At 37.4% G+C, this 12,062-nt stretch overlaps 1 protein-coding gene across 1 annotated transcript in view; it reads left to right on the forward strand.

The window, feature by feature from the left end:
* The window catches only part of PRDM6 (PR/SET domain 6), a 79,064-nt gene extending 67,880 nt beyond the window's left edge, over positions 1-11,184 (forward strand). Inside the window, exon 8 of the mRNA XM_069775824.1 lies at positions 6,851-11,184. Coding sequence (XP_069631925.1) covers positions 6,851-6,965 — 115 coding nt within the window. The 3' untranslated portion in view covers positions 6,966-11,184. The remainder of the gene's footprint in view (positions 1-6,850) is intronic.
* The last annotated feature ends 878 nt before the right edge of the window (positions 11,185-12,062 follow it).

A 12,062-nucleotide genomic window follows, 5' to 3' on the forward strand; every position in this document is an offset into this window, starting at 1 on the left:
CCTTGCAAGCCCTGAGCAATTTTCTGTCCTCTGATGAGAGCTTGATTGTTTTAACTAAATGACAAGCTGCTGCCAGAGAACCATAGTTGAAAATACACTCAAGACTGGGACAGGCTATGCTGTAAGAACATGAATATGATTCTTTGATGTCTATACACCGAGGTAGATGGAGCTTCACATAAAAGCTAATTTAGATCTGGTTAAATATGGGGGAGAAGTATGCGTCTTTTATTAGTCTCAGAATCACTGCATAGAAAATGCAACTCTGACTTGTGGCACAAGTTTGGTAAGATCATAATAATAAATTGATAGAGTTCAGCTGTCCAAGATAGAAGAAAAAAAAAGAAGTCACCTGGTTGAGATAGTTTTTAATTAAACAGACTCTGCTTATTTCTGCAGTTTCTGTTTACTGAAATTAAAGCCAAGCACACACCTGAGTCTCAGAAATTTTTCTTCTGTGCTCACCTCCAGCCATAGCACAACTGATCCCGGTAGATTTTATCCTCTGTTGTGCAAGAGTCTGCCTACCTAACAGGAGGTGTTCTCCAAGACAGAATACAAATCTTCCATATTTGTGTCTGTATCTTTGCTGAACTGACACGTACAAATTTTACTGATCTTGTACGTGGAGCAATCCCACTTTGGAAGAAAAATAATGTATTAATATCAGTGTGGTGTAAAATGTATTGCTGTCACTTCTTTTGGAAGCTATCTGATGCTCCTAGGATGAATGGGAATAAGTGTAGGAGAAGGTGTGTGTCTCTCCCAGTTCTCCAAGGACTGTCTGTCCTCCCTCTACTTTTCTCAGTTTGTCTTTCTTTTCTACTTTTGCCATACTGTGCTCTTGGTCTGTTTAATGTAAGAGAGCTCAGCCATGGGGCCTGTCAGAACCCCTCATAACAAGCTCAGTAGAGATACCAGTAGAGATGCTTTGCCTCCATATATGGTTGAAAGGAAGCATGGCCTCCATACATGTCTCTGCTGGGGGCAAGGGGACAGAGCCAGGAACCAAATGCTGCATATCCAGTACAGAAGAGCTTGCATACCAGAAATCATGGCTAGGATAGTGTTGTAGGTGGCAAAACACAGAAACTCAGAGCAGCTAAATGTCGACTTCTTTAGAGCCAGTCTGTTGAATGCTCAGAGCCCATAGAAAGTGAGCCAAAACCAGTGTGAGCAATCAGATTGATTTTATCTAGTTGCTGTGTAAATAGATTTTAGTAATTAATGGAAGAGGTTTCCAGGTCAAAATGGAAAATAGATTTCTTTTAATGTTAAGGTGTTACTTATGTGTAACCTTGTTGACTCCACTTAATTTTTTTCCTTAACATCCTGTTTTTGTCATGTTTCCAATAGATCTGCTATTTTGCCCCATTTAGAGTCATTATTTTTCCCCTTTGGTTTAGTATTTTTTTTTCCCCATTTCCAAAATGGTCTTGACTACAGCACAATTTCATTTGTGAAAGGGCTTAATGTATGTACTACAATTAACCAGTGGTCTGGAACTTGTTTGTTTGTTTTGCCCTGCTTATGCTGAAGTATTTAAGTATTCCGGGATGTATCTGCCCATTCTTAAAGCTGCAGGGCAGAGCAACAAAAAATGTGGGTACTTTGTACTGCTTCTTTCTGATGTATGGCATAATTTCGTTCCTGTAAGATTTTTATTTAGTTTCTTCCTTAAACTCAAGAAACAGTAGTATGAATTTGTCTTTGGAAGACTTGTTGAAGTATTTGCAGTAAGCTGACTAATAATTTCACATGAAGCTAAGACAGGAGCTGCAGATCTTCCCATCCCTCCCAGTCAGATAAGGGGACATATATGCCCTGATCCTGCAAGCTGTTCAAAAGGGCAGATTTGCCTCCCATGCAGGACTGCTTGAATTTGAGAGAGGAGGGGCTGAAAACTTACCCAGAAATTGATCCATCCTCTCTGCTGGAGGAAAAAGAGGTAGCTGCAGCTCATCCTGATGTCTCATCATCATTTAGATCCTCCTTTGAAAAGGAGGGGTCCAAGACTTGGTATTAAGTAAGCTTAGGAAAAACCCTCAACAAATTGTAGTAAACAAGAACCATAAATGGGACAAACAAGATTTCTGTCTCTTGATCATGCAATTCAGGTTTTAAATGTTTGTTTACAAAGGGATTTTGAGTGTACACTTACCAAAAAAAAGCGCAAAATGGAAAAGCCTGTTGAGATAGGGTTTCTGTACCTCAAAAAAGTCTGTATTTGTGGTAATGCACATACTTCTGTTGAATAATATTTTTACGATTAGCAAGAATGACCATGCATGGATAGTGCTAAATTACTTAAAATCTAGCTAAGTTATTTTTAAAATAAAAGGCATCATTTTAAAGGTATTGCTAAGTTCAATTCCATGGGTGAAAATGGGCAGTTAACTTGCATCTACTGTGAATGCAATCTCACTGTTTCTAATGCAGTAAGGCAGTTGTTAGTAAGTGGTATTTGGACAGATTACAGTGTACACAGATTAAGCAGGCAATGTCAAACACCAAGTGTATGTTTGCATGTATATTATTTTCAGAAGCTGGTTTTAAAAATGTTGGTTTTAAAATATTTCAAGTAAATTGTTATTTAAGAGGGAGTTTGTGATTGGTTAAAAAGCTTTTCCTGTGAGAAGGCGCTTTCTTTGTAGGTCCTAGGTAACTTTGGATGTATGGTGGAATACTTTTCTATTTGCTTTTCGTTACAGATAACAATGCTAAGTGAGGTTATCTGTAGTCAAAGCTTTAGCTGCATTGCCTGGACTGCAGGTCCAGTTAGAAGGGATTTCTTTTCATGTCATCACAAGCTATCAAGTCAGCCTCACCAGTGTAAAGTTTTTGTGTATTCTTATCTAACTGAAGTCTCCACTATGGCTGCTATGTCTGGGAACAAAGCTCTTAAGTAAGTTAAAAGGTAGGAGAAAATTTCTGGCCAACGCCATTTTCTTAACACCCCCCCCCCCCCCCCCGGCCCCGTCTCTTCCACTTCAGCAAAATTAGAGAATAGTTAAAGGACTTGCCTTGTTATACAAACATCTAATATTCAGGCATCAACCAAAATGATTTAGAGGAAAGATTCTTGCAGACTGGAATAACCCAGGTGTTTTTCATTGTTTCTTACTGAAATGCAAAACTGGGGAACATTCATTTCAGGTTGAATATAGATGTTATACCTGCAGTGACATCTCATTTGTCCTGTTTTGGGGGAGGGGGAAGGGTTTAATCCTTTCAAAAGAGCTTAAAATCTAGTGTTAAATGTATTTCTTGAATGAAATGTTGAAATGTTTATTTTGAAAATATCAAATGAAGATATTTTTTCCTAAAATACACCCTCAGCATTTTCTTCACCCAAGGTCTTTCACAGAGGTTGACATAAACTTGGGAATTAAACCAATCCTGTCTATAATCCTCAATGTCAATGTTTTGAAAGCACTGTGAAGCAAATAAGCAGACCAGTGACGATGAGGGCTATCTAACCAAACTCAGAAAACCCAGTACCTTAGAAATATCAAAAACCATTGATGTTCATGTTGTTTGTGAATTTAAGAACTGTTCTGTTTACCACCCCCGCCCAAGCAAATCACATAGGGAAACCTTGTGATAGAATGAAGTCTTGTGCTTGACGAGGTTGAATGTTGTAGTACAACCTTGCTCCTTACAATTAAAATGAAGGCGCACACATATTGTAAAAAAAGGTAATATGGATCTAGTTTTCACTGATGGCATCTAATTGTGTGAGGACTTCTAAATTGCTTCTTCGGATCTACATTGTGTCGGGGCTGTTTAAATTACTCCCAAATGCCATCAGATGGCTTAGGAGGAAATTAACTGGTCTCTCAGTTAATAGGTGTTGTAATTGCCAATATTTGTATCTACATGTGAAGCTTAACCAAAAATTTGGTGTATGTCTAATAACCAGGCTTGGGCTCAGCCCCATGGTTACTTTGTGAGTGGTTGCATGAGAGGGGGACTTTTTTTCCTTTCTGACTGTTTTGGCTCCTATTCAACCTTCCAACACAACATTAAACATGTGTGGCTTGTAGTATAGAAACATGCACACAAAAACATGCACACACATGCTCACTAGTCTCATAGACGCAGGTCAGTGCAGTGGTTATTCTGCTATAACAGGCTGTGAAAGGATGGTTGATAGAGGGAAAGGGTACATCATAATTCAAAAGAAAAATAGTCCTGCTTTTCCTCCCATTCCTGCCTACCCTGACATAATTATGCTGACTGCTGCGACACCATTATCTTCACCTTTCCTATCAGTTTGTATCTGGCAGCAACTTCTCTGGACCACATTGAAAAGATGAGTCAGGGGCCTAAAAGAGGTCTCTGCCTGTAAGCCAGGTACTTATATATCCAAAACTATAGTTCTGAAAACACCATCCACACCCTCTGCAAGTGCCTAGAAAATACCAGGCACCTTGGGTACTATTTGAAGGTTACCCGTCTACATGAGAAAGGTAGGGGAATTAGGTACCTTGCCAAAGGCTTTATTCTGACTTTTGCCCAAGGGCTGTATAGTGCAGACAGGACAGCCTGACCAACAACAACGTTTGGCACTCACATCCCTCCTGCCCAAAGGGTAGCAAGAGATTTATTCTCTTCTGGTCTGCCTTTAGCATCCTTCTTTCCTGTGTCTGTATGAAAGCATCCCAGAACAGCCTGTAGCTGGGAAGTTAGAGCACTCACGGCAGAAGCAGCTTGTGGATAAAGGATGGGAACTCACATTTTAAAGAAAGACAGTGAGCCTTGCTCTGTGCTTTCAAGAGCAATGCAAGGAGCTGAGTCAATGTGGTGCCCAGCTCTAGCCTCCCAGGCAAGCTCCAGAAAGGGTAAGGAGGCCTGCCACAGCTTCACGGCCAGTGGTTTTAATGAGTAACTCTGTCTTTTGATCACCTTATAGTCTTCCTCTGATTCACTTATGGCTCATAGGCATCCTGATATAGTATATTTCATTTATTTGGCCAGGCACTTAGAAATCAGGTGTTGCCACACCTGATTTTGTAGGTTATTTTGCAACTGTACCACTTACAGCTTGGTTAGACAAGGATCCAAACCTCCTATCGCTCAGCAAGCAAAGCGCTTGTCTTTGTGGACATCAAAATAACAAAACTATCAAGTTCAAGTAGATGGCAATATCTCATACAGAGTAGGTTAACCCCCCAGCCTTAAAATTGATTCTAATGCCTCTGAGATAGATATATATATATGTATATAAAAATAATACAATAATTTGCAAGTTTGTCAGGCAATGAAAGGTAGTATATTTTGACACACTAATCCAGTAACTAATCAGTTTTCTAATAAACAATCAGCAGTACACTAATGTGTCATCAGCACTTCAGGAGCTCTGGAGAGTGGATGATCTGCACATAGACGTTAATGAATACCCCAAAAATCATTAAGTAATCAATACTTCTGAGTTATTTTCATTGAGCTGATAGGTCTGATACATTAAAGCTGACATTTTACATTTGTCAAGATCACAGTGCAGTTTTTAACAGTGGAACAGGCTGCTAAAAATATTCCATGAAAGACAATCAAAGAAACACAACTTAAAACTGTTGACATTTTAGATTGGTACTGTAGCTTGGATGAATGACTCTGTAATGTCTGTGCTAAATGTTCCTGAAACAGAAATTTCTTACTAAAAATTACTAATGTGAAGAGCATTCCACAATTATGCATATGTGTAAATATTTTTCTTTTCTCTTTTTCTTTTTTTTGTAAGCAGCTAGATCAGTGACAGTTCACTTTCTATCATTCACATCAGTGAAGAGAGAAAGATGAATATGAATTAGCTGAGCCCTTTGTTTTCCTCACTTCTCCTTTGAAGGTGAAGAATTCATCGTAGTGATGCTTTTATGATAATCTTCTTTGAAGATAAAACATCACACAGCACCATTAAATGAAAGGTGGCTTTTGGAGCGAGCGCCATACAAGAAGAATCTGCTGCATCTGTATTTGCGACTCATCAAACACCCCTATCTAGTGTTCAGAATGCAAATTAAGAAGGCAGTATTTGGGAAGTTAAATACAATATATTCTCTTTCAGAACAGGGATAGGGGATTCTTTCCAAGCTAGCAATGACCGCCATCCTATCCCCTCCGAAATTCAATGGCTTTGTTCATTTGTTCACATGTTCTTTTTGTTGCAGATTATGGTTCTTTAAAGAGAGGACAGGGTAGAAAGAGAGACAACATAAAAGACAGTGAAGCAAACACTGGTGGCTGTTATGAGTTCTTGCTCAACCCACAGATTTCTCAAATGGTGTGGAAGTTTTCAGATAATTAACCACTAACTCTATGTGCTTATTTAAAATGAACCACACTGCATAGTCAAATCAGATAAACAAAGAGTTTTCTCTTGTTCTAGCACTGAATGATTATTGCTTTGTGATTTCTCTTCCTCCAATAGGCAATTGTAGATTTTAAATTAGCAGAAGGTGAAATTCTATTTGTCATCAATTTCTCCTAGGGGTTACAGAGCAGAAAACTGCAGACAAGCTGCTTCTTTGATGGCTCACTCCTAAAAATCTCTTTTTGTTCTTTATCTATTTGAACTGACAGTGATCAGAGCTACAGCAGGACAGGCCTCTCTGGAGAAATCACCTTCCCCCTGTCTATTGACAGATTCCTCTGTTCTGAATCAGACAGGCCTTGTCCCATCATAGGCATCAAGGCCTTGGAAGTAGCCACCAATTAAACCTCTTGAGCCAGTAAAATCTGAAGCCACTTTTGAGTGTCTGTTCTGATTAGGCAGGATGAGGCAAAGCCCATCACCAGCCCCCCCCGCCAGCAGCTCCCTGGTCTCAATTTTCTCTCTTGCCTTCACCAGGTGCGAGAGGTGTGAGAGGAGCTTCACACAAGCCACCCAGCTGAGTCGACACCAGAGGATGCCCAATGAGTGCAAGCCAATAACAGAGAGCACAGAATCAATTGAAGTGGATTAACTGATTGACTGGTTGGAATTAAACTGCAAGGAAAGTCATGATTAAATGTCACGGACACTTAAGCAAAACCAAAGATTTCCTCTGAGCAACTTTCAATCAGTCCCAGAAAACCAAAAGCAGTAATAAAATAAGTAAGATGTTAAGAGATATTGATCCTGGCGTGGAAGTGAGACCAGGAAAGAGATTATTTATTTATGACTAGGGATGAGTCTTATTTCAATTGACAAGTTACTTGGGACTGTTAACATTTCAAGTCCCGCCATGTATTGCTTTAATTCTAAAAGCCTTTATAATCATTATTTAATGCCAAAGTGAGGAATCTCAAGGGTTCTTCTGCCCGTAGTTATGACTGAGAATGCACATGGACTTGTTTATTGTTGCACCTTTTTTTGTAGCATGACTCAAAGAACCCAGATGTAATCCGTACATTTGGTTGGGCTGGGCTAAGTTGATCTTGACATGGCTGTAATAGGAATTGCTGTGTGGGATGGGAAATGATCAAGAGCTATATCTGGGTCAGTGTCAGCCTCCTCAGACCAAAGGGCATTTCATTTCCATAGTCTCATGCCTCACACTGTGTGCACTTTTTCATGCAAGTAGTTTCATTCAACAGAATCGTGTTGGCATAGATATTCTGGAAAAAAAAAAAAAAGAAAAAAAAAGGGAAAAAAAAAGGAATGTTGTATATCTGCAAATATACATTATATAAAGAAGCCAGTAGAAAACTATGTTAAACATTAGTTTAGAGCTCTCAAATTCAGTCTAATAGCTATGAAAGACAGAGGCAGTAGAAAGTATTTTAAACTTTTAAGATTCCAGTCTGCGTGTAAATTGTATTATGAGGAGCAAAAAACCAAGATAATGTTTTTTAGTTTGGGTAATTGATTTAATGGCTTGCTGATTTCTAGGAAAACTGATCAGAAATCCAAGCTGTAGTCCATTGATATTTTTACTTTCTTGGTTTGGATCAAATTGAAAATGCTCTTGTATTAGATAAAACTTTCAACATACTTGGGCTGAGCTTCAAAACAAAAGCTAAATCTGAGCTCAGATACTTTGTAGATGGCTTGGAGGCTTCATAGTGTTCACTTAGGGAAATTTGCCTGGTACAGTCATGAATGAAAGGAAGCCAAAATATTCCTAACATCAATGTAAAAAGGTCAGATGTCATTACATTAGTTCAATTTAACAATTTCCATATTGGCTTCTTTCAAGCTTTTATCCTTGATGTATTTCAGATTTCATGATTTTGTCTAATCAAGGAATGGGTTTCACTTTTAGAGACCAGCAGTGTTTGTTTATATATTGATTGTCTCAGTGCTAGAGCTGTAGTTTGATAAAAATGTAAAAAACAAAAAAAACAAAAAAAACAAAAAAAAAACAACCAAAAAAACCCCCCACAACACACACACACACACACAAAAACAAACAAAAAAAAAAAACCACCAACAACGAGAAGCAAAACCTAAACAGTTCTGAGGTCATGCTATATCATAAGGTAAAACTGCAAAATAAATTTGTGGAGATTATGGGGATTAAAACAGATTCATTCAGTTTTGCACCAAAACTGAAGTGCTGGGTAGCTCATAAGGGCTCAGTTGATTATATTAAATATTTTAAAAACATTTATGGGGATGATTTTAAATATGTAGAGAATTATGTATCCAATTCTGTAAAGGGCTAGACAGAATCAGCTACAAATTTAATAATAGGTTCAGACCATTTATGAATTCTGCAGAGCTCAAGCAGAAAAAGAGCATACAATAAAACTCAAATACATTTTAAAGGAATTTAAAAGCTAAGACATCCTTACTTCAGGATGTTCATTTATTATGTTGCAGAAATTACACTGCAGAATCTGGAGTTTCCAAAGCTTTGCAGGGAATTCCTTCAGGAGTTACTGTATTTGTGTTTGGCCATTAAAAATGTAAAACATTGTGGAAAAAAAAGATATTTTTTATCATTGTTCTAGCAAGTACCAGATTATCTCATAAAGAGGCTTTGGCCCTGTGAGTTTTTCAGCTCTGTTTGTCAGTGCAGAGATATGGGGAGTGGGCTATTCTGTCGTCACTTGCCTGATTTTATTCTCCAAACTATGAGAGATTCTTAGCTACTATATAAATGTGTTTGTTTGTTTGCTTGTTTGTTTGTTTGTGTTTTTTTTAGGTTCAAAGAAGCGTGGGAAGCTGGGTAGGAAGAATTATAACTTTAAGGTGACTATTTGAACATTGGTTTGTTACTAGCAAGGCTAATCAAACAGAAAAAACCAAAATCTAATCCCAAACCTTTCAGACCCTCATGCCTGGTAGTTCACACTTTCCCTTATTTAAAAGGCTTAATGTGAAGTAACATCTTGGTGGGGCACAAGCTTTTAGTTAACATTTGAACAGCAGCTGTAGATCACTTCTGCAAACAAATAGATAGTCTCACCAAAGAAAAAAAAAAAAGGCAGAAATTTATAAATAGAGTAAGTGGGAAAAGAGATATGTCATGCTCCGATGAGCAAATGTGAGCTATCTGTTAGATCACTGACTTGTGCTGTTGCATTATCTAACTGTGCTCTCCTGTTCAGAGGTGTGGTTATTGGTAGTGCAGAGCACTCAGCCTCTTGCAGAAAGGGATTTAAATTTGAATTCTATAATGCAAATAGAATGTAAGTATGTGCTACAGGTATTGCAAGTTCCCTGCTGAATATAGATAGGCTTACTCATATGTTTTAATTAAACATGTGTCTAAATATTCTCCTGAATGGGCATGAAATAAAGATCAATTATTTCAAGATTTTACTGGATTAAAAAAAAATAATGCACCAGAGTAGGATTTCTGCAGAATTTACTTTTTTTCTTCCAAATAAGTCTTTCCTGTGTAAATCACTATGTTGTGCGAGATGCCTAAGCACAATTTCAGTTTTTGTGTTATTTTATACATGGCACTTTCACAACTGATTTGGCGGCATACAAAAACAATTCAGTGAAAACCCATGATTTCATAGTGGGTTTTTCTCAAGTACAATTGGCATACACAGCAAATGTAAAACTAACATGGACAAGCTAAAATACATCTTAGGTTTGGACTAAACAGAATCTAGTTCCTGTCTGCAAATCCCAAATGCTGAGCTTCTGTTCATGTATTGACAGAACAACCATACATTTAGGTCTATTATGAATACAGTATGTGTTTGCACACAGTAAACTGAAGCAGTAAGTAGTACAATTATCTTTAAATGTAGTGATTATGTGCCTGCCATTTCAGAATTTCTGAAGCACTTGGCATCTCTGTTTTGTACTCTGGTAAATAAATACAAGCTTGTTTGTTTAATTTTTTTTTTCCTAACCCTGAGAAGGTTGGAAGTCATGTTTAAAAACTGTGCCTAGTTCTGATTTTTTTTCAGTGTGGAATTAGATTTTATACATTCATAGGGTTATTCCTTTCAGAAAGTCATTAGGTCCTTCATGAACCTGCAGTTATAGACCCCAAATATGATCTTTTTTAATACAATTTGATTGTCTTCCCATGAAAGAAAGCTGAGTTGGGAATAATGTAAGAATTACAGCACATTACATACTAGAAACTTACAAGCAATGATGTGTATATCTTTCCTTCTGGTAACATCATCTCTCCTTTTAATTACTATTTATTATTTGTATGGTGCCATTATGTTATGTGATGCTGTCTTATAACTGACAAAATGATGTGATTTCAGACAAATAAATAGGTGAAAGTCCAAAAGTAAGTCCTCATTGCTTTTGAGAATCATCAATTGCTATGATTTTTTTTTTAATTGCAATTAGAGCACTCTTCTGTTCCATCCAAGTCCTTTCTGTGGATAAGATTCCAGAAAATAAAATATTCTGGGACTGCATGAAGTCTTTTTTTAATATTTTGTCTAGATTTTGGAAGTTTTGACATCAATCCAATTTGAAAAAGTGCATAAATCCACCCAATAGATATAGAGTATGCTGAAGGGGTCCTCTGTTGTAATAAAAAGAATAATGACACTGTAATTAGAAAGGTAAACAGCTTGCTTGCATTTTTTAACCTTCATAAAATTGCATCTTTTTTACTGCAAAGGACCAATTAAGTCATGCATGTAGCTGTATTCTTGTGATATCAACTGTAAAGATTACATTGTGTTTAAATGAAAATAACAGGCACACATTTAAAAAGAAGATGAAGAAATGTAAATATATTTGATTAATAAAACATTTCTATTACCGCATCCTAAGCCTTTGTTTTATGTTAAGATTATGTATGGAATTTTGTGCATGCTATGCAGAAAACCAAATATGCTTAAATGCGTGTGCATTGAAGGCAGCCTCAAATAATCACAGTGCCTTGCTGCAGTTTTCATTATGAGGTTCCAAAAGAGGTTTGCAGCTTGGATGTTGCAAACTGATTTGCAGTGGGAAGATAGAACAAGTTCAGTTTTCTTGGTAACTGGGTCTCAATACTCCCGTTGATGTAATGCTGAGGGCACAGTGCGGTCATATGCTCAAGCAATTTCTCAACCATGATTTGTTTTCTGGTTTTATACGTTTATGATGCAAATTCTGTCATATTGTAATTAAGTTTTTCTGTTCTGCATACTAGAGTGTGGGTTTTTTATGGTTGACGGCCTGAGTCTTGTTTAGTTACCTGAATCCTGATTTACAAGGATCACCATCTAGTGGACTAAGACAGAATTTCAAAACTCCAGTTGATGTGATGTCATCTTATTTTTTAGAAATAATTCTAAAACCAAAGCTAAAAGCACTAACCATGCTCCACTGCAAGAGATCTTCAGTGCCTTTTTTAACATTATTGCACTGCCGTTGTATATGTCAAAGAGCAGTGATTAGTTCACTAAGTCACCCCTTGTTCCACTTGAAAAAATACCACTTGAGTATGGGAAAAATATGTCAGTTTCTGTCATTTTTCATGTTATATGACCTTTTACATAAGCACCAGAACCACCACGGTAGAATAATTGTGCAAAACTACCGTACTTGAGAAAATACTCAGGTAAATTGGCTAGCAGACTGCCTGCTGGTTTGCAAGTAGCAGGGATAGTCAATCATTTGAGGCAAGCTTCTATACATCCAAGGAAAATTCTTTATA

Source organism: Haliaeetus albicilla, chromosome Z (assembly GCF_947461875.1).
Source record: "Haliaeetus albicilla chromosome Z, bHalAlb1.1, whole genome shotgun sequence".
Lineage (NCBI taxonomy): Eukaryota > Metazoa > Chordata > Aves > Accipitriformes > Accipitridae > Haliaeetus > Haliaeetus albicilla.